Source organism: Acanthochromis polyacanthus, chromosome 12 (genome assembly GCF_021347895.1).
Source record: "Acanthochromis polyacanthus isolate Apoly-LR-REF ecotype Palm Island chromosome 12, KAUST_Apoly_ChrSc, whole genome shotgun sequence".
In the NCBI taxonomy this organism is placed as follows: domain Eukaryota; kingdom Metazoa; phylum Chordata; class Actinopteri; family Pomacentridae; genus Acanthochromis; species Acanthochromis polyacanthus.
Genome location: NC_067124.1, coordinates 39,508,208 through 39,532,519, shown reverse-complemented (window position 1 = coordinate 39,532,519; position 24,312 = coordinate 39,508,208). Strand labels below are relative to the sequence as shown.

General features: G+C 38.3%; 1 protein-coding gene across 1 annotated transcript in view; it reads right to left on the bottom strand.

Annotated features, from left to right (window-relative positions):
• ephb6 (eph receptor B6) overlaps window positions 1–24,312 on the bottom strand; it is a 76,520-nt gene that overhangs the window by 9,257 nt on the left and 42,951 nt on the right. Inside the window, 10 exon segments of the mRNA XM_051956704.1 lie at window positions 9–64; window positions 172–286; window positions 1,334–1,496; window positions 1,594–1,718; window positions 3,052–3,133; window positions 4,599–4,798; window positions 4,801–4,869; window positions 6,226–6,381; window positions 21,450–21,745; window positions 24,128–24,297. Of these exon segments, the coding sequence (XP_051812664.1) occupies window positions 9–64; window positions 172–286; window positions 1,334–1,496; window positions 1,594–1,718; window positions 3,052–3,133; window positions 4,599–4,798; window positions 4,801–4,869; window positions 6,226–6,381; window positions 21,450–21,745; window positions 24,128–24,297 (1,432 nt within the window).

The window sequence follows — 24,312 nt, the reverse complement described above, 5'->3', positions numbered from 1 at the left end:
ATCCTCACCTCTGTTGCTGATGTACCTCTGCAGTCTGTCACTGTACGGACTCTCCCTCCTCTTACTGAAACATCACACACCACCAGTTAATCATAAAACATACGTGTGCTGATCCACGTGTGCTCAAACCAAACATACGTGTTTTAATGAGGCGCATTTAGAGCCACCGACCTGCGGAACACGACCACCACCACGATGGCGGCCACCACCAGGAGGAAGGCCGCCCCGCCCATCACCGAGCCGACCAGCAGGGGGAGCCGGTTCTGGATCTGCTGGGAGTGTTCCTCTGAGGATGAAGGAGAAGAAGAAGAAGCGACGTCAACGTTTCGTGTTTTCTCCACGTCTTTTTATCTCCAAATGTGGACTAAAAACGTCAAAGTTTGAGGCGATTTAAATGGAAACTGAATGAATATTGATAAAAGTTTTACATTAAAAATGACTGAAGCTCTTTAGAGCAGCTCTGATAGAAACACGTTCACTTTAATCCTGATTTCATTCCTTTTTAAACCAATAATGTCATCCACCTGGTTAAAGTTTAACAGAACTGTCACTTCCTATCTAGGTAAAAAGAATTAATTCAATTATTTAAACATCTGACGCTCAGAAATTCTTTTCTCTATAAACTTGACACATTTGAGCTACATTACTGTCTCTTTTCTCCCATTTTTTGTTTCTCATTTTGCCTCGTTTTTGTCGTTTGTGTCTCAGTTTTGTATTTTATGTCTTATTTTTTGTGTCTCAGTTTTGTATTTTATGTCTTGTATTTGTTGTTTTGTGTCTCATTTTTGTCGTTTTGTGTACTGTTTTGTCATTTTGTGATCGTTTGTCATTTCATGTCTTCTTTTTGTCATTTCATGCCTTGTTTTTGTCATGTTGTGTCTCATTTTTGTCGTTTAGTGTCTCGTTTTTATCATTTCATGTCTCATTTTTGTCATTTCATGTCTTATTTTTGTCATTTCATGTCTTATTTTTGTCATTTTGTGTCTCATTTTTATCATTACATGTCTCGTTTTTGTCATTTTGTGTCTTATTTTTGTCGTGTTGTCTCATTTTTGTCGTTTAGTGTCTCGTTTTTATCATTTCATGTCTCGTTTTTATCATTTCATGTCTCATTTTTGTCATTTCATGTCTTATTTTTGTCATTTTGTGTCTCATTTTTGTCATGTGTCTCATTTTTGTCATTTTGTGTCTCATTTTTGTCATTTCATGTCTTATTTTTGTCGTGTCGTGTCTCATTTTTGTCATTTCGTGTCTCATTTTTGTCATTTCATGTCTCATTTTTGTCATTTCATGTCTCATATTTCAGTGTTTTTCCGGTAAACGCGTGCCGTACCGAGAGGCAGCGTGGTGAAGTAGATGGTGTTGCTGTAGGGTCCGTATCCTCGCTCGTTCCTGGCTCTGATCTGGAAGGCGTAGATGGATCCAGGAATCAGAGAGTTTACGGTGGCGGTGTTGGTTTCACTGTAGACGTTGAGAGCAGAATCCACGTCTGAGCCCTGAAGGACGACGGCCGGTCAGTGTCGTACATCTTTACTGTGTACTACTACAACTCTGACTAGATAGATACGTTATTAGTAATTCAGAGTACTGTACCTTGTCATAGTACCGGAGCTGGTACTCCAGAATGTCTCCGTTGGGTCGGTCGGGTTGAGGCCAGGACAGAGTGATGGAGTCCGGAGCCCGACTCAGCTGGTGCATCATGGGAACCGTACTGGGAACTGTGGGAGACCAGAGAAGGTCAGCGTAAACCTCAGATCATCAGAGTTCTAGAAAAATATCTGCTCCACCATCTCTGGTTTTATAGCATAAAATATGGATATTTAGAAAGATCTATGGGAAATTTTAGGAACATTTTTTGAGATAAAATTTTAGAAATTGGTCACTGAGCCACTTTCAGGTTTTTTTTTTCTGGTGTTTCAAAATGAAAATAAATATTTTCTTAGTTGCATCTGGAGAAACATTTATTATTATGTCTACTAATATTTTAGTTTTCGTTGCTCCATCCTTTTTAAATTTGGATCAAATTTTCCAAAACCACTGAGAAACTACTCAAAATTCCTCCAAAATCTGTTAAAATTGTTCAAAATTGGATTAAAAATGTTCTCCGATGACTAAAGAATTGTCCAAAATTGGTGAAAAAAAATGATCTAAATTGACTTAAAAATGAATGAAAATGAGTCAAATAATCTAATATTAGATATAAATTGTTTAAATTTACTCAAAAAACTTTCCATAATTACGTAAAAAAATTATCAAAAGACACTAAATCTGTGAATAAAAGTCACAGAATTTGCCTTAAATCACTAAAAACTCGTCCACAAGGACTCAGAGTTTCTAAAATGACATGAAACCCGTTTTTCATATTTCAACTCAGCCAGAGTCAGAGATTATTGATCTACTGTCCAATATTACAGATTCTGGATCAATGACAAGATAAGAAATAAGAGAAATAAATCAGGTTTTTATCTCTCACAGTTCCTCTGATATTGTTGTTCAAACAGATTTCATGAGAGAAAAACCTGATGGAAGTGGATCGATTGCAAATTTAAAAAACATTTAATACAAACATAAAACGAACTCGATATATCGAGATGAAGTTTTGCAGATACCATTTTAAATGTCTATATCTGATGGTAGAACAGTTTCAAGCAGATCAAAGAGAGTTGAAGGCAAATTTAGCTGATTTTTGATGAAATAAACCCCAGTAGAACGGTGATTATGACCACATGGGGGCAGTGTTTATCAGTGGAGGATCTCAGAGGACTTTTTCCGGAACTTTTCCATTCGTTTGATCAATAAACTCTGAGCGTTCAGAGGAAGATTTGAGATAATTTAGCCTCTTTAAAGCTCCAATCAATGCTGGGAAGCTGCAGAAGCTGAACAAAGCCTCTTTGTGCCTGCTCTTTGTCTTTCCTCTCGTTTGTGCCGTTCTCCATCGGGCTGACCCTGATGGGATCTGACAGGATGTGGAAACCTCGAGCAGCCTCCGATCCTCGCTGCACAGACAGACACACAAACACGTCCGTCCGTCCGTCCGTCCTCAGGCCTCACCTGACTGGCTGGTGGTGAAATTGATGCTGGTGTATCGGGCTGGAAAAGGGCTCAGAGCCGACACCTCGTTCATGGCCTGCACCTGTCAGACAGAACACAGGTGTGACGTTCAAAGACCTCCTTCTGTTCAGAAACAAAGGAGGCTCCGCTGTGTCAACAATAAGATGGAGAATATGTGGCTATGACGGATAAGAAACAAGCTCAATAATGCATGTTAGAGTGGAGATGATAAAATAAAACTCCTTATTCAGATGTGGATCTGTAGGCAGGAAGTAAAAAAATATCCTGTGATGGAGCTTCACTGCTGTGAGATTCTGATCCATCCTGTCTCCATGTCAGGGATCATGTAGTATTATCAGGAATTATAGGGAATATTACCACAAAAATGTCTTTCAAACCCACCAGTGGGCTAATAAATGGAGTGGCTTTGGTGATTTTTATTTGAAAACATGCCTTTCAAACCCACCAGCAGGTTGAAAAATGGAATAATATTGGTGTTTTTTGGTGATTATTAAAGGGAAAATATATCTTTCAAACCCACTAGCTGGCTGAAAAATGGAGTACTTTTGGTGTTTATTGATATATTTGATGATTTTAAAAAGAAAACATGTCTGTCAAACCCACCAGCAGGGTGATAAATGGAGCATTTCTGGTGTTTTTTGGTATTATTGGTGATTTATTACTTTTTTGATGATTATTAAGAAGAACACGTCTATTAAACCCATTAGTGGGTTCATAAATGGAGTATTTTGGCATTTTCAGTGATTTTTAAAAAGAAAACATGGCTTTGAAACCTCCAGCGGGCTGATAAATGGAGTATTTTTGGTAATTTTTGAGAAGAAAACATGTCACTCACTCATAAAAGGACAACAGACACAAAATCACCACAAAAACTTGCATGAAAGACATAAAAACACTAAAAAGAATCAACCAATGAAATTCCTGCTACTGATGCTGCGTTCATCCATCAACATCCATCATCCATCCATCATCCTCCATCCATCCATCCATCATCATCCATCATCATCATCCATCCATCCATCCATCCATCCATCTATCCTCCATCATCATCCATCCATCCATCCATCATCATCCATCCATCCATCCATCATCCTCCATCATCATCCATCCATCCATCCTCCATCATCATCCATCCATCCATCCTCCATCATCATCCATCCATCCATCCATCCATCCATCATCCTCCATCATCATCCATCCTCCATCATCATCCATCCTCCATCATCATCCATCCTCCATCATCATCCATCCATCCATCCTCCATCATCATCCATCCATCCATCCTCCATCATCACCCATCCATCCATCCTCCATCATCATCCATCCTCCATCATCATCCATCCATCCATCCTCCATCATCATCCATCCATCCATCCTCCATCATCATCCATCCATCCATCCTCCATCATCACCCATCCATCCATCCTCCATCATCATCCATCCATCCATCCATCATGACACTGGCTTCAAATCCATCTCTTCCAGATGTTTCCAGACCTTCTACAGCTGTTCATCTCCTCCGTTACCTGGATGAGGTAGGTGACTCTGGTCAGCAGGTTGTTCAGGGTCACTCTGGTCTGCTTCAGGTTGGTCTGGGTAGGGCTGAAGGTGACTCCTTCTCCACACCAGGAGCAGGACGCCGGGTTGGTGATGGCCGCCGAGGGGCAGATCCGACACACCACCCCGTACCACACCTCGCTGCGACCGCCCATGTCCACCGGGGGCGCCACCTCAGGGACACCCCGCCGTCTCCACTCTCGTACTCCCAGGACAGAGAGGTGGGAGCAGACGGAGGAGCTGGAGACAGAAAGAACGTAAGAGGAGGAGGAGGCATCTGCTGAAGACATCTGAAGCTGGAAGACGTTCATCCAAAGGAATGGAAAGAACTTTATGGAATAGTTCAGAGGTGAGAACGGACACGAAGATTCAATCTACTGTTCTACAGTTTAGTTTTTATCCAAACACTACAGGCCAAACGTCTGGATGAAGATCAGATTAGTACAAAAAAAGATCATAGTTTCATTAGTTTCTGTGATTATCATCTCATCAGAATACATTTCTACTGTAATTATCAGGTTTCTGTACTCTTGTTTCTTTACTTTCTGAGGTGGTTCTGCAGATGTGGACACAGTTTGTTGGGATTTGTCTGCAAACTCTCAAAAGCCAAAGAGCTCAAGTCAAGTGTAGAGCAACTTTAAAAGAGAGCAACTTTAACATAGAGCAACTTTAGCTAATAAAGAGTAACTTTAAAACAGAGCAACTTTAACTAACATAGAGCAACTTTAGCTAATATAGAGCAACTTTAGCTAATATAGAGCAACTTTAAAACAGAGCAACTTTAACATCAGAGCAACGTTGACTAACAGAGCAACTTTAGCTAATACAGAGCAACTTTAACATCAGAGCAACTTTAGCTAATATAGAGGAACTTTAGCTAATATAGAGCAACTTTAACTAACAGAGCAATGTTAACTCACTTAGAGTAACTGACTACTATAGAGCAACTTTAATATAGAGCAACTTTAGCTGAAATAAAGCAACTTTAACTAACATAGAGCAACTTTAATTCATTTTAGAGCCAGTTTAGCTAATATACAGCAACTGTAGCTAATTTCTGAGCAACTTTAACTAATCTGGAGCAATTTTAACTCATTTTATAGCAACTTTAACTCATTTACACAACCTTCAAACGTTTGGGGTTACTTAGAAATGCCCTATCTTTTTCAGTAAATATCACATTAAATGAATGATAAATCCAGTGTAGACATTGTTAATGTGGTAAATGACTATTCGATCTGGAAACGTCTGATTTTTAATGGAATATCTCCATAGGGGTACAGAGGAACATTTCCAGCAACCATCACTCCTGTGTTCTAATGCTACATTGTGTTAGCTAATGGTGCTGAAAGGCTCATTGATGATTAGAAAACCCTTGTGCAGTTATGTTAGCACATGGATAAAAGTGGGAGTTTTTATGGAGAACATGGAATTGTCTGGATGACCCCAAACTTTGGAATGGTAATGTACATCTGAGAATAGATCCACCACAAGAAGGATCCGGTCTGGAGGAAACAACTTGGACGAGAGCCATGAGACAAACTGAGGGGACAAACGAGGCCCTGAACGCCTCACACAGAACCAGACAAAGCTCACTTGTGCAGGCCGAGGAGTTGGCGTCACCGGCGGCTCGGTAGAACCCACTGCGACATTCACAAACACTGGAGCCCTCCTGGCTGGTCCTGCTGTTGGACGGACACACGGAGCAGGGAACCGAGCCTGGAACCGACTTGAAGTAGCCCACGGGACAAGCTGCAGAGAAACCGGAGGAGATAAAGAGACTCTGTGATGTTCAGAACCAGCCGGAGAGAAGAGCTCAGCAGAGGAACAACCAGAATAAACCACCACCTGGAGCCATGAATTATTTTTATCAGGTCACAAAACAAACGAGCCCAAAATAAGACACTCAGTCCTCTGAACCATGAGACCCAGCAGCAGGTTCGACAGGCATCTTATCTTTTAAAAAAATCACTGAAATGACATCTCTTATCAGCCAGAAACAGCAAATAAACTTTTAATTACCAGTTTTTAACGTTCCCTGAAGTGGTCCTTGAACTAATCACTTGTGACGCACTGTTCTATCAGGAAAAAAACCCAAATGTGAGATTTAAATCATAATATTTCATCTGAATCATTGAATTCCACATGATTCAACATCTACAGTATGAAGAGACGACATTTATACAGCAGAATAAAGACATTTTGATAAAATGTTACAATTTTAATCTTAGATTCGATTAATTTTCCTGCTAGAACCACAGAGACCACATGATGCATTCAAGGACCAAATGAAAGTTCACAATCTGATGATTTTTTTTCTACTTTCAATGGAGTGTTTTGGTGATTTTGGCGATTTTGAAATCGAAAACGTCTTTCAAACCCAACAGTGGGCTGATGAATGGAGTGTTTTTTATGTTTTTTGATATTTTTGGTGATTTTTCGGAAGAAAACATGTCTTACAAACCCACCAGTAGGCTGATAAATTGAGTGTTTTTGGTGTGTTTTGGTAGTTTTGGTGATTTTTCGGAAGGAAACGTCTGTCAAACCTGGCAATGGGCTGATAAATGGAGTATTTTTAATGTTTTTTGATATTTGTAGTGATTTTTAAGAAGAAAATGTGGTTGTGAAACCCACCAGTGAGCTGATAAATGGAGTGTTTTTGGTGTTTCTTGGTATTTTTGGTGATATTTATGACGGAAACATGTCTTTCAAACCCACAGCAGGCTGTTAAATGGGAAATTTTTGGTGTTCTCCGGTATTTTTGGTGATTTTTAAGAAGGAAACACGTCTTTCAAACACACCAGCAGGCTGATAAATTGAGTATTTTTGGTGTTCTGGTGATTTTTTTGGAAGAATACATGTCTGCCAAACCTACCAGCGAGCTGATAAATGGAGTATTGTTGGTATTTTTGTATTTGTGGTGATTTTTAAAAAGAAAACGTGTCTTTCAAACCCGCCGGCGGGTTTGCAAGACACGTTTTCTTTTTAAAGTGTTGGTAGCTGTAAAAATGTAAACAGTTCAGACATATAAAAGTATAATTGGAGCTACTTTAACCTTCCAATGCTCCTATCTGCAGCTGAAATACATTAAAACAGACAGAACAGCATCTGGCAGAATAATAATTCTCTGAGTCACCGCTGAACTGTAAATGCAGATAATGGAAAGTTGGAGCAACACCATTTCCACGACGTGTCAGCTGAAAGTAAAGGACAGCCGAGTGAGTGGAGATCCAGAGAAAAGCGTTTTGTCAACTGATTCTGATCAGATAACTAAGCTTGTATATAAACAGAAAGCAAACAGGGGAAGATCCTGTATGAAGTAGGAGGAAATATGACATCTGTCTCGTATTACAGCCCACATCGCTCTGTGTTTTATGGACACATGCTGTTTGTGATCTCCTGTTTGTCCTCTTTATTGTTTCTGGCCGGGCGTGTCCAGAACAAAGTCGGACATCGGCCACCGGTTTGGGGTTTAGGTTCAGTTTCCGCTGGGTTTGTGGTTCCTTCGGTTCAGGAGTTCATCTGAAGCTCAGCAGGCTGCAGTTTGTCGTCGTCCACAGCTGTAATTTACTGTGTTTACTGAGGAAGCCGCCCACGTTAGCGCCCTGGCTAAACCAGCGCTAACACACAAACGAGACCAAACTGACCCGGTGTGAATGTTTTCAAAGTTCAGCTTCTGATCCGTTTGAACAGTAAATTCTGTTTTTCTTTGTTCTGGCTCTGAACGGACGGACTGGACAATGAGAGGACACAGTAAAAGACACAAGTCAGTGTTTCCTTATCTGGTACAAAAATCTGCATTTCCTGTTAGTTCTAAACATTTGACTAATGTCAAAAATGTTCTGCATGAGAAAATTCAACAAAATAATGACTTTTAAGTCGGTTATTTTTGAGTTTGTTGCCTGTGCTTTGACTTTTGCATTGACTGTAAAACTGAGGGCTGCACTACGAAGCCAGATTAGCAATATAAAGCTAACTTCCTGTTAGCTAGATCCCCATAGTAACACCGCTAACCCGCTCATAAAGTGCATGCTGGAGGTCATTAAGCGTCATTGAAGTCTTTGACATGGTTCCTGTTGCTAGCTAAACTCCCGTATTGTTAATTTTCCAGATGAAACCTCAGAGATCATGGCATCTTGAACTGAAAGTTGAGAATCTGATGATTTTTCTTCTGTTTTTAATGGAGTGTTTTGTGGTTTGTTTGTTTTTTTGTATTTTTGGTGATTTTGAAAAAGGAAAGATGTCTTCCAAACCCATCAGCGGGATGATAGATTTAGTATTTTTGGTTATTTTTAAAATGAAAACATGTCTTTTAAACTCGCCAGTGGGTTGACATATGGAGTATTTTTGGTGTTTTTTTGCTAGTTTTGGTCATTTTTAGAAAGAAAACATGTCTATCAAACCCAGCAGCCGGCTGATAAATTGAGTATTTTGGTGTTTTTTGGTATTTTTGGTGATTTTAAAAGAGAACATCTTTCAAATCTGCCAGCCAGTTGATAAATGGTAAAAATCACCCAAAATACCAAAAAAGACCAGAAACACTCCACTGAAAACAGAAGAAAAATCATCAGATTCTCAACTTTTAGTATTTTTGGTATTTGTGGTGATTTTTAACAAGAAAACATGTCTTTTAAACCCGACAGTTAGCTGACAAATGGACTCTTTTTGGTATTTTTGGTGATTTTTAAAAAGAAAATGCCTTTCAAACCTGCCAGCTGACTGCTAAATGGAGTATTTTTGGTTATATTTAAGAAGAAAACATGTTTCTCAAACCCACCAGTGCTTTGATAAATGGAGTATTATGAGTGTTTTTCGGTATCCATCCATCCATCCATCTATAAAAGTTCTGTACTGAATCACAGATAGGTATAAAGGTTCCTATAGTTGGTCTAGTCGTACAATGTGCAGAAAGAAGCTGCAGCTGTAGGTGGAGGTGCGTTCAGGTTCAGGGTATAAATAGCAGGTTTCTTCATTCTGAGCAGGTTCCTGTCTGTCAGAGTTTTTCTCTGTGTGGTGAGTCAAAGTGTGGCCTGAAGCATCGTCTCATGTTTAAACTGTGTTTGTGAACTCTGGCTTTATTTCGTCGACCTTGTCAGGAGGAAGTCACGGTTCTGTGGATGCTGGAGGAGAATAAACAGATAAAAGGGTTCCTGTGTTCCTCCAGAACCCACGCTGCTTTCAAACAAGGTGTGAAGACGGCAAACAGAGGATTCTGGGTAGAAGGAAAAACGTCTTCCATCTTTAATGCACATTAGCAGACGTGTTTCCAACAGAGCTGACAGAAACCCCGCCGATGAAAACCTGCAGTCACCTGACCACAGCAGCCAATCAGAGAGCAGCAACTCTGCCCTGCTTCATCTGCAATCCATCCATTCATCCATAGATCCACTCATCCATCCATCATCCATCCATTCAACCATCATCCATCCATCATCCATCCACCCACCCACCCATCCATCCATCATCATCATCCATCCTTCATCCATCCATCCATTTATCCATCCATAGATCATCCATCATACATCCATCCACCCATCATCATGCATCCACCCATCATCCATCCATCCATCCATAGATCATCCATCCATCCATCCATCCATCATCCATCCATCCATCATCCATCCATCCATCATCCATCCATGCATCCACCATCCATCATCAATCCACCCATCATCCATCATCCATCCATCATCATCCATCCTTCATCCATTCATCCATTTATCCATCCATAGATCATCCATCATACATCCATCCACCCATCATCATGCATCCACCCATCATCCATCCACCCATCATCATGCATCCACCCATCATCCATCCATCCATCCATCCATCCATCCATCCATCCATCATCCATCCACCCATCCATCATCATCCATCCTTCATCCATCCATCCATTTATCCATCCATAGATCATCCATCATACATCCATCCACCCATCATCATGCATCCACCCATCATCCATCCACCCATCATCATGCATCCACCCATCATCCATCCATCCATCCATAGATCATCCATCCATCCATCCATCCATCCATCCATCCATCATCCATCCACCCATCCATCATCATCCATCCTTCATCCATCCATCCATTTATCCATCCATAGATCATCCATCATACATCCATCCACCCATCATCATGCATCCACCCATCATCCATCCATAGATCATCCATCCATCCATCCATCCATCCATCCATCCATCATCAATCCACCCATCATCCATCCACCCATCCATCATCATCCATCCATCAAACGTCTGTGCTGAATCAATAAAAATCACGATGGATGGATGGATGGATGGATGGATAGATGTGAGTCATTTCATGTTAACATAAATCTTTTCTATGTAGATCACTGACCCACTTTCTGGCTCTATCTTCCTGCTTCATGCTCATTCCTGCTTTTGGCTTCCAGCATAATCTCTCACAAACACGCGCACACACGCACACACACACACACACACACACACACACACACACACCATAAGCTCGGTGACAGATGCGACCACAAACAGCAGCGACGGCCTTCAGTCGTTTGTTTCTCTTCAGTAAAACCTTCATTTGTTTGGACGTTAACCAGATCTTAACGTGACGTTTTAATAAATAAAACAGAGGAATCAGCCCGTCTCTACGTATTCAGACCAACTGGAGCTCGGTGGGTTTAATGAAGCAGCATCCATCGGAACCTGAAGGACTAAAAACGGAGATTATGTAAGAGAAATTAGCCTAATTGAAGGTGGAGCTGCTCTTTATTTTACTGCAGCTGATGTTAGATAACATTCAGCCTTTATCATCAAAAATTCTGCTTCATCATCTTAGTTTTTAGATCAAAAGTCTGCAGTTAAAAGGGAGATTTTCTGGATGTCTTTGGTGATAGTACTGGTATAAGATCCTCTTCTGCTGACAGCCTTTACTTATTTAACAGATCCACAGCAGCTTTATTTCTAGTCGTGTTCGTCTCGATGCCGACTGTCGCTCTGGGTTTGTCTCTGTTTATTCCTGAGGGAAATATTGTGATTTTATAGCTGCTAAAAGCTCCACTTTAGACTCTGAACTGGGTCTGTTACTGGAGTAAATGAAGGTTTAGTGCTGAAGATGAAAAGGAAAGTGAACCAAAGTTTTTCTTACTGTGTGCACTCAGAAAAGTTAGAATCCATGCAGTGATCAGCCAGTACATTTATTTTGTTATTTTAAGAATTTATTGAACATTTGCAGTGTCTATACTGTAGATTTACCATTAAATAAGAGACAATTTAAATCTAAAATCTGTTTTTATTCTAGATTTACCATTACATGACATAAAATATGAGAAAATTTCCTTTTCTTTCCAGTGTTTTTACTTTCGGTACATTAAAGGCTGTTCTTATTGTTGTTATTTTACTCTACAGATCTTTTTTTTTAATTATGTGACAAAATCTAAGTAGTGAGCTGCCAGAACTGATATTTTTAAGTACAGACACAACACTAAATATCAACAACAAATAAATAACATCTATGAAAGACTTTCCATTGCAGAACCGGAAAATGTCTCGTTTACACTGTTGGTACAACATTTAATGTCCTATTTTTTTATTTTATTGTTATTTTTTTAACTGTTGCCACACTGTTCATTAACAGAATATTTCTAATTTGTTTATTTTATATGTTAATTTAAGGACTTACTTAACATTAGCTGCTGCTGTCCTGTAAATCTGCTGTTAAAAAGGAGAAAACTTGATATTTTAAACTATAGATACACGCTTAAATAGGAGGGAATGTCAGTTTTTAAAAAAAAATATATATATATATAAATGCACTCTTAAATAATGGGAATTTTATTTATGTATTTATTTTTAATTGGACAAAACATTTCTGGTTTTGAATGACTGGGTAAAGTCCATGCAGTGAGGCTGCAGAATGTTTCTTTTATTGATTTATTTCATCAAAGTTTGAACTGAGACTCCAGAATAAAGAGTCTTCATCTCATCGCTGTTCCTCATTGATCTATCTAATGAGGTCGTCTGGGTTCAGTCTGACGTATCGTCCACTCAACGATCAATACTGAACATGATGGATCACTTTAATCGATCATGTTTCACAAAAGGCTTGACCTTTATTAACGGACTGGAAAATGACTGAACCTCAACATGAGTTTCTGTTCTCTGATTTAAGGAAGAAATCTGAGAGTTTGGAGCAGAACTCGTTCTTCTACCAAATGTTGGAGGTTTTTCTTGGACGAATCAAACTGAATATTTCAGTTGCACAAAATCCAGCAGAGCTCCAGATTAGTCAGAGCAGCTGAAGGTTCTCCACTAATCTGTGGCCCAAATCCTCCACAGAGGCTTAGAGGGAACCAGAACCATGGAGCTCGGACCAGAACCAAAGAACTGAGGAACCGGAGAACCAACTAACTGAAGATCTAAAGAACCAAAAAACAAAGACTAGAGAAACTAAAAAACTGAAGATCTAAAGAACTACATAACCAAAGAACCGAGGAACTGGAGATCTAAAGAACTGAAGAATCAAAGAACTGAAGATCTAAAGAACCAAAAACCAAAGAAATGAGGAACTAAAGAATGAAAGAACCAAAGAACAGAAGAACTAAAGATGTAAAGAACCATATAACTGAGGAACTAAAGAACTGAGGAGATCTAAAGAACCAAAGAAGTGAGGAACCAGAGAACTCAAGAACTGAAGATCTAAAGACAAAGAACCAAAGAACTGATTAACTACAGACCTGAGGAACCAGAGAACTGGAGATCGAAAATTGTAAAGAACTAAAGAACCAAACAACTGAGGAATTGAAGATCTAAAGACCTGAAGGACCAAAGAACTGAAGAACGAAAGAACTAAAAATGTAAAGAACTGAAGAACAAAAGAACTAAAAATGTAAAGAACTGAGGAGCTGAATAACTAAAGAACTGGAGATCTAAAGACCTACACACGTGGACAAAATTGTTGGTACCCCTCAGTTAAAGAAGGAAAAACCCACAATTCTCACTGAAATCACTTGAAACTCACAAAAGTAACAATAAATAAAAATTTATTGAAAATTAAATAATCAAAATCAGCCATCACTTTTGAATTGTTGATTAACATAATTATTTAAAAAACAAACTAATGAAATAGGGCTGGACAAAAATGATGGTACCCATAACTTAATATTTTGTTGCACAACCTTTTGAGGCAATCACTGCAATTAAACGATTTCTGTATTTGTCAATGAGCGTTCTGCAGCTGTCAACAGGTATTTTGGCCCACTCCTCATGAGCAAACAGCTCCAGTTGTCTCAGGTTTGATGGGTGTCTTCTCCAAATGGCATGTTTCAGCTCCTTCCACATATGTTCAATGGGATTCAGATCTGGGCTCATAGAAGGCCACTTTAGAATAGTCCAACGCTTTTCTCTCAGCCATTCTTGGGTGTTTTTGGCTGTGTGTTTTGGATCATTGTCCTGTTGGAAGACCCATGACCTGCGACTGAGACCAAGCTTTCTGACACTAGGCAGCACATTTCTCTCCAGAATGCCTTGATAGTCTTCAGATTTCATCGTACCTTGCACACTTTCAAGACACCCTGTGCCAGATGCAGCAAAGCAGCCCCAAAACATTACTGAGCCTCCTCCATGTTTCACCGTAGGGACAGTGTTCTTTTCTTCGTATGCTTGGTTTTTGAGTCTATGAACATAGAGTTGATGTGCCTTACCAAAAAGCTCCAGTTTGGTCTCATCTGTCCAAAGGACATTCTCCCAGAAGCTTTGTGGCTTGTCAACATGCATTTTTGCAAATTCCAGTCTGGCTTTTTTATGAGTTTTTTTCAGCAGTGGTGTCCTCCTTGGTCGTCTCCCATGAAGTCCACTTTGGCTCAAACAACGACGAATGGTGCGATCTGACACTGATGTACCTTGGCCTTGGAGTTCACCTTTAATTTCTTTGGAGGTTGCTCTGGGCTCTTTGGATACAATTCCAACGATCCGTCTCTTCAATTTGTCATCAATTTTCCTCTTGCGGCCACGTCCAGGGAGGTTGGCTACTGTCCCGTGGGTCTTGAACTTCTGAATAATATGAGCCACTGTTGTCACAGGAACTTCAAGCTGTTTAGAGATGGTCTTATAGCCTTTACCTTTAAGATGTTTGTCTATCATTTTTTTTCGGATGTCCTGGGACAATTCTCTCCTTCGCTTTCTGTTGTCCATGTTCAGTGTGGTACACACCTTTTCACCAAACAGCAGGGTGACTACTTGTCTCCCTTTAAATAGGCAGACTGACTGATTATGAGTTTGGAAACACCTGTGATGTCAATTAAATGACACACCTGAGTTAATCATGTCACTCTGGTCAAATAGTTTTCAATCTTTTATAGAGGTACCATCATTTTTGTCCAGGCCCGTTTCATTAGTTTGTTTTTTTAAATAATTATGTTAATCAACAATTCAAAAGTAATGGCTGTTTTTGATTATTTAATTTTCAATAAATTTTTATTTATTGTTACTTTTGTGAGTTTCAAGTGATTTCAGTGAGAATTGTGGGTTTTTCCTTCTTTAACTGAGGGGTACCAACAATTTTGTCCACGTGTGTAAACTGTAGGTCTTTAGTTCTTCAGTTCTTTCGGTCATAAAGAACTGAAGAACTAAAGACTAACGAACCAAAGAGTTGAAGAACGGAAGAACTAAAGACGTAAAGATATAATGACCTAAAGAACTAGAGACGTAAAGATATAATGACCTAAAGAACTAAAGACGTAAAGGACTAAAGAACCAAATAACTGAATATCTAAAGAATTGACAAACTGAAGAACTAAAGAAGCAAAGAACTGAACAACTAAAGAACTACAGAACCGACTGATGAGGTGTATGTGTGTCTCCATCATGTCTCCATCTCTTCGCCGGATTCAAATGTCAGAAAACAGAATCCCAGCGGACAGCAGCCGCCTGTCGCCTGAATTGTTCCATCCAGACTGACATCTGAATGTCAGACTGCCGCCGTTGTTCTTCTGTTGCCATAAACAGCTTAATAAATAATTTAGGAGTGATCTTTTAACGTCCGTCTGATTGAGTTGGATCCTGGACTCATCGTCGGTCCAAATGGCAGTGAGATGTTCCAGAAATGCCAGAATCTCTGGAGGATTAACGCTGGAGCTTATCTACTGATTCAGGTTAAACACAGGAGAACGTCTGGCAGGATGGAGCTGGTTTGATGCGTTTTCTGGATGTTTCACAGCAGATTTCTGTTCCTGCTCTGTTCTAAGGTCAGACCACACCATCCCATGTTGTTTCATCCTTCCAGCATGTTTGTGTTCACTGTTATTCACCATAAACACCAAAGTCTGATTCCTCATTCATAAAAACCTGCTTAGTCACAAAAACGATCCTGATTCCTGATGCTGAGAAGATTATGGTGCTTCTAAAAGTCGACTAATAACTCAATATTTCTGCAAAATTCCTTCTAGAAAACAAAAGAAACACTATGATGAGTGTGTGATCTGTTCATTTCCATCAAGTTTTTGGGAAATACTTACGAGAACATATGCAAATACTGAACTGATCTTTGTGTTTCTGACTCACAACGCACTCAGTTACGACTTTTGATTACATTTAAAAGAGAAAAAAAGTCCTACTGAAGAACTGAAAGTCTACTTGACTAAAGAACCAAAGAACTCTGGATCTAAAGAACTGGAGATCTAAAGAATTAAAAATCGAAGAGCTGAGGAATTACAGTACGGAATATTTAAAGAACTGAAGATTTAAAGAACCGAAAATCTAAAGACATTAAGAACCAAAGAACTAAAGAACTGAGGAACCAGAGAACTAAAGACCTAAAGATGAAAAGAACCAAAGAACTGAGGAAATAAAGAATGGAAGATTTAGCGAACTGAAGATCTAAAGAACCAAACAACTGAATAACTAAAGAACTGAGGAACCAGAGAACTGAAGAACTAAAGATTTAAAGATGTAAAGAATCAAAGAACTGAAGACCTAAAAATCAAAGAACTGAGGAACCAGAGAATCGAAGAACTGACGATCTAAAGATGTAAAGAACCAAGGAACCGAAAAACTGAAGAACTAAAGAACTGGAGATCTAAAGAACAAAATAACCAAACAACTGAAGATAAAGAACCAAAAACCAAAGTACTGAGCAACTAAAAAGATGTAAAGAACCAAAGAACTGAATAAGTAAAGAACTGAAGAACTAAAGAACTGAGGAACCAGAGAACCAAAGTACCGAAGATCTAAAGACGTAAAGAGCCAAAGAACTTAAGATCTACACACGTGGACAAAATTGTTGGTACCCCTCAGTTAAAGAAGGAAAAACCCACAATTCTCACTGAAATCACTTGAAACTCACAAAAGTAACAATAAATAAAAATTTATTGAAAATTAAATAATCAAAAACAGCCATCACTTTTGAATTGTTGATTAACATAATTATTTAAAAAAACAAACTAATGAAACAGGCCTGGACTAAAATGATGGTACCTCTATAAAAGATTGAAAACTATTTGACCAGAGTGACATGATTAACTCAGGTGTGTCATTTAATTGACATCACAGGTGTTTCCAAACTCATAATCAGTCAGTCTGCCTATTTAAAGGGAGACAAGTAGTCACCCTGCTGTTTGGTGAAAAGGTGTGTACCACACTGAACATGGACAACAGAAAGCGAAGGAGAGAATTGTCCCAGGACATCCGAAAAAAAATGATAGACAAACATCTTAAAGGTAAAGGCTATAAGACCATCTCTAAACAGCTTGAAGTTCCTGTGACAACAGTGGCTCATATTATTCAGAAGTTCAAGACCCACGGGACAGTAGCCAACCTCCCTGGACGTGGCCGCAAGAGGAAAATTGATGACAAATTGAAGAGACGGATCGTTGGAATTGTATCCAAAGAGCCCAGAGCAACCTCCAAAGAAATTAAAGGTGAACTCCAAGGCCAAGGTACATCAGTGTCGGATCGCACCATTCGTCGTTGTTTGAGCCAAAGTGGACTTCATGGGAGACGACCAAGGAGGACACCACTGCTGAAAAAAACTCATAAAAAAGCCAGACTGGAATTTGCAAAAATGCATGTTGACAAGCCACAAAGCTTCTGGGAGAATGTCCTTTGGACAGATGAGACCAAACTGGAGCTTTTTGGTAAGGCACATCAACTCTATGTTCATAGACTCAAAAACCAAGCATACGAAGAAAAGAACACTGTCCCTACGGTGAAACATGGAGGAGGCTCAGTAATGTTTTGGGGCTGCTTTGCTGCATCTGGCACAGGGTGTCTTGAAAGTGTGCAAGGTACGATGAAATCTGAAGACTATCAAGGCATTCTGGAGAGAAATGTGCTGCCTAGTGTCAGAAAGCTTGGTCTCAGTCGCAGGTCATGGGTCTTCCAACAGGACAATGATCCAAAACACACAGCCAAAAACACCCAAGAATGGCTGAGAGAAAAGCGTTGGACTATTCTAAAGTGGCCTTCTATGAGCCCAGATCTGAATCCCATTGAACATATGTGGAAGGAGCTGAAACATGCCATTTGGAGAAGACACCCATCAAACCTGAGACAACTGGAGCTGTTTGCTCATGAGGAGTGGGCCAAAATACCTGTTGACAGCTGCAGAACGCTCATTGACAAATACAGAAATCGTTTAATTGCAGTGATTGCCTCAAAAGGTTGTGCAACAAAATATTAAGTTATGGGTACCATCATTTTTGTCCAGCCCTATTTCATTAGTTTGTTTTTTTAAATAATTATGTTAATCAACAATTCAAAAGTGATGGCTGATTTTGATTATTTAATTTTCAATAAATTTTTATTTATTGTTACTTTTGTGAGTTTCAAGTGATTTCAGTGAGAATTGTGGGTTTTTCCTTCTTTAACTGAGGGGTACCAACAATTTTGTCCACGTGTGTAAAGACGTACAGAATTAAAGAAGCAAATAACTGAAGATCTAATTCAAAAGATCATTTCAAAGATAAAAAAAACATTATTTTATTCATATTTTGTCATTCTAGACATGTTCTCGCTGGACATCAGAGTTTTAACAGAATAAATTGCGACATTCCACCCAGATCTTGAGGTAGAAACCAGCAGATCTTCACTCTTCAGATGCTGCTGTTCTCACATTCTAGAATTTTGTTCTATTTCTGACAGTTTAAACCAGATTCTTCTGGTCAGACATTAATTATAATAATCCTTTATATTAATTGAATGTGCTAACGCTGGGTTTTGCATTTCATTTAGCATGATTTGTTTTTGTGATTTCTGAGTTTTCAGAGAGGAGATCAGTGTGGAAATGAATTTAAAAAAATATCCATGAAGCACACGGAGCCACGGTCTGTTTCTGCTTTTAATCCCGTCATGTTGTTCTAATTTCCGTAAAATGAATAAAATGAATAATTTAATTAATTTCTGCTCCCGTACAGCTGCAGGACTTTAGATTGTAGTAAAACTGAAGGACGGTGAGTTAAAAATGAGCCTGGAGTGGAAACAGCCAGAGGTCAGAGGGTTAACTGTAAATAACTGCAGATAGAAGCTTCTAAAAATAGAAAGATATCGGAGCTGCTGGAGTTAAAAGTGATCACTGGAGCTGATATTAATTTTTGTGGTTCGCTTCACTGTGACATCAAACAGGATTCATTTAAACAGCCTCGTTTACACATTAAATGTGTATATTTAGCTGTTAGTTTACGCACATTTCCTGTTTTGCTAAATTACAGATTAACATCGAGTAAAAATCACAGAAAAATAAATATTAATTTCCAGGTTCAAAAAAATGAACAAAACTGTAAATTATGTTGACATAAAAATTCAGTATTTTTACAAATAATATATTTTTATTTTACAACATTACAACCCTATTTTAACTGTATTAGAATCTGTAAAAAAAAACATATATATAAATATCTTAGATAATAAATTAATTCACACATTACCAGAATATATTTAATTGCTAGTTTGCACACATTTATTACATTGTTAAATTTAAAACAATATATAGTAAAAATCATAAAAATAATATTAATTTACATGTTAACTGCAAAAAACTACAAAACTGTAAATTATGTTGACATGAAAACTCAGTGTTTTTACAAATATATATATATTTTTAAATTTACAACAAACTATAAAATTACCCTATTTTAACTGTAACAAAACAAAACAAAATTTAAAAAATGTAAATATTTTAAAGCCATTTGCTGTTTTGGAAAGAAAATACATTTGTGTTAGAAATTGAAAAGAGTAAATTATTTTTTAATTGGAAATTTATAGATTTTTACTCGTTTAATAAATTACAGATTGAAAAAAAAAAAGACAGTTTTAATGTATTTAAATCTACAAAAATGTAATTGCTTTATAGGTATTTGGAGCCATTCCCTGCATTTTTTCAGTTTTCTACCATTTCTTGAATTTTTTTTTTTTTAAGATTTTCTGGTATTTACAATACTTTTTATTTCCCACTAATGGACACGAAGAATCCCAGACTTCAGTTTTTTTTTAACTCACTTCTTTAACTTATCAACCTGAATCCTCCATCTGTCCTCCCTCCTCCTCTTCCTTCCCCATCCTGCTCTTTCTCATCCTCCTCTTCCTCCTCCTCTTCCTCCCCCATCCTCTTCCTCCCCCATCCTCCTCCCCCATCCTCTTCCTCCCCCATCCTCTTCCTCCTCCTCTTCCTCCCCCATCCTCTTCCTCCCCCATCCTCCTCCTCCTCCCCCATCCCCCTCCCCCCGTGGTTTGTGTCACTGGTTCACAGCTGACTGCTCTTTATATCTCACTGACCTAAATGTGTCACAGTCTTCCTCCTGCAGCTCCCTCTCTCTCTCTCTCCTCCTCCATCTCTCAGACTCTTCTTCTCCTTCTCGTCTCTTTACACCCACTTTGACCACTTTTACGTTTTCTGGCCTCCATATCAAACAGGTGTCCAACATGAGGCCCGCGGGCCAAAAGCGGTCCTCCAGAGGGTCCAATCCGGCCGTCAAAGTGGAAAAATTTCAGAGAAGACATTAAAACTATGTAACGCTTTTATAGAAACAAATCTTATTTTACAAGTTATTTTTAGCTGTTTTTAACTGGAAAATGGATGATTAATTTAAAGATGTTTGTGTAAAATCACAAAAGAAAATATGATTTTATGTCGTCCGTTTAAAAAAAAAGTTAAATACAAAACCCCAAAAAATGCTAATTTGTTCTTTTACTATGTGTGACCAAGAACTGCATGGTTTAATTTTATTTAAACAAGAAAAAGATGTATTATTTTAGAGATATTAGCCATTATTTTAAAGAATAAATACGTCTAATGTTTGTATGTACCATTTTTCCCTGTTTCATTAAAATACAGGTAACACAATTACAACAATTACAGAAAAAAAAGTATTATTTTGCACTTTATTTAGCCGTTTTAAACTGGTAAAATGGAGAATTTCTTTAAAGGTGTTTGTGCTTCTTTACATTACAGATAGCATCGTGGAAAATCGAAGAAGAAAATGAATGTTTTTATGTCGTCTGTTTAAAAAAGAAAAGAAAAACAGAACAAAAAGAAAATTTAAATAAAATTCACTGATGCTAATTTGTTCTTCTACAATGTGTGGCCCAAAACTGCATGGTTTAACTCTGTTTAAATCAGCAAAAAACCTAATTATTTGACAGATATTTGCTGCTATTTTCAGCATTTTTTCCAGCATTTTAAAGAATAGTTTTCCACTGTTTCTTGACATATTTTTTCTGACACTCCTGCTGGTTGATTTTTACTGTATTTTCTATTTTCCAGCAGCCAAACCATCTGAACACGTCCTCCTGATGTAGAATGCTTCCCACCTTTCAGGATAAGAAGCGGGTCTCCAGAACTCACCCAGACAGGCGGATCCGTTCAGGTTCGGTTCGTGTCCTTCGTCACAGACGCATCCCCCCACAGGAACCATCCACTCCCCCTCGGCGTTGCAGTGCATCCGGGGCGGCGTTCCTCCCTGGGTCTTGCTGTGAGGGACGCAGGTTCCGGTGACGGGAACCAGAGCGGTGGGTTCTGCTCCCGAAGGCGTGGCCGGGTAGGAGGCCAGGTAGAGGCTGGTGGACGGGCAGCGGCGGTAGAAGACGGAGACGCCCATCAGAGAGACACAAGCTCCGCTGTCCACGATGGCCAGGACGAAGCTGGAGGAGGACGGAGGAGGGTTAGTACGGCTCTATGGTTTCATTTGTCAGACGCTTTTATCCACAGCGACGAACATCTGAGAGTGGATCCAGGAAAAACGAGACACGAAATGAGCGAAACTTGACAGAAACCAAGAGAAATTGGACACAATACACTAAAATAAGACACAAAATGAGCAAAATCATACACAAAACTACCAAATAAGACAGAAATAGCCGAAACGAGACAGAAAACAAGAAAAATGAGACACAAAATGAGCCAAACTAGATGGAAAACAAGAAAATTTCGACACAAAACACTAAAATAAGACACAAAATGAGCAAAATCATACACAAAACTACCAAAATAAGACAGAAATAGCCGAAACGAGACAGAAAACAAGAAAAATGAGACACAAAATAGCAAAAACTAGACATAAAACACAAGAATAAAACACAAAATGAGAAAAATTAGACACAAAGTTACCAAAATAAGACACAAAACAAGACAGAAAACAAGAAAAATTAGACACAAAACACTAATATGACACGAAATGAGTAAAATTAGACACAAAACAAACAAAATATGACACAAAATGACCGAAACAAGATAGAAAACAAGAAAAATTGGACACAAAACACCAAAATAAGACACAAAATGGGCAAAATTAGGCACAAAATTACCAATATAAGACATAAAATGACTGAAACTAGACACAAAGCAAGAAAAATTAGACCTAAAACACGAAAATTAGACACAAAATAAGCAAAAGTAGACAATAATTTAAAAAATGAGACAAAAGAAGAAAAACTGGCCACAAAATGAGCAAAACTAGACAGAAAACATGAAAAAAATGAGACACAAAACAATAAAATACGACACAACAGCAGAGAATTCTCTCATTTTCTACATATTCAGTCATTTTTTGTCCAATATTTCCTCCTTTTTATTGACTCCGGATAGTTTTTAGCTTGTTCAGGTAGCATCTGTTCACCTTCAGAGATCAATAAATCGCTTAAATATTTTCTCCTTTAAAGATAAAAATCCTGATAATGAGAATAAACACACTGAACTGTGCTGCTTTCAGAGTTTTAACAGAAACGAGGATTTCTTCTGGAAGCAGATTTAAATAATGAATCGTATTTTTATCATGATGGAGGGTTTTTTAAATATGTAAACCTTTATTTATATTTCATACTCTGCTGTGTTACACAACCACACGCAGCTCGTCAAGGAGAAGTTAAATGAAAGAGCCGCTGTGCTTCTTTTGAAGGAAAATAAATCATCTCATGACGATTATTTGGTAAATTAACCTGCCGCTACGTTGAGGGTCAAATTGACCATTTTAAAGTAAAGAAAACAAATTAAAAAAAATTATTAAAAGTATTTTTTTTAGTGTGAACCTTGGTTCATTTCACATATTTGCAAACCCACACTGAACAGAAGACGTGTTAATTTAACAACATCAGTCCGTAAAAAGAAAATAAAATTCAAAATGTAAAATAAATGTTCTTAAAAATTCTCATCATGAAAAACTATTGTATTGTAGATGTAAGTCTTTAAAATGTACATTAAAAAAGTTTTAACAGGAATTTTTTAGATGAAAAACACAAAATGACAAAATCCAGTCACAAAACCACAAAACTGAGACACAAAATGACAAGAACAAGATACAAAACCACAAAAATCTGACAAAAAAAATCGCCAAAATCGAGACACAAAACCACAAAAATGAGACAAAATGACCAAAAACACAAAACCACAAAAATGAGACATACATGATAAAAACGCAACAAAACGACAAAAACGAGACGAAACCACAAAATCGAGACACAAAACCACAGAAATGAGACACAAAATGACAAAAACAAGACACAAAACCACAAAAACCAGACAAAAAGAATCGACAAAATCGAGACAAAACCACAAAAATGAGACACAAAATGAGAAGCACAAGATATAAAATGACAAAAACAAGATCCAAAACCACAAAAATCAGACAAAAAAAATCGACAAAATTGAGACACAAAACCACAAAAATGACAAAAAATGACAAAAGACAAAACCACAAAAATGAGACATAAAATGACAAAAACGAAACAAAACGACAAAAACGAGACGAAACCACAAAATGAGACAAAAACGAGACAAAAACCATAAAAAGGAGATATGAAACGACAAAAACAAGACCTAAAACAACAAAAGCTAGACACAAAGTGACAAAAACGAGAGACAAAACTTGCCAAAGTGATAGACTGGATGAGGACGGAGGGTTAAACTGGTCAGACTGGGTAAACTGGTTAAAATCGATGAATTGGTTAAAATGGATAAACTGATCAGACTGGTTAAACTGGTTAGACTGGTTAAATTGGACTGGTTAAACTTAAACTTAGACTGGTTACCCGTTCCTGGTGAGTGGGGCGAAGCTGCGGGTCTTGACGTTGATCCGGCTGTATCTGTTGGGCTGGTACTGGTGAGGAGAACTGGGCTCCACCTTGGAGAAGCTCTTATCGGCAGCGATGGTGTCGATCTTCACCCAACCTTCTCTGGTCTCCTTCTCACCGCTGGACGGCTGCAGAACCAAGAG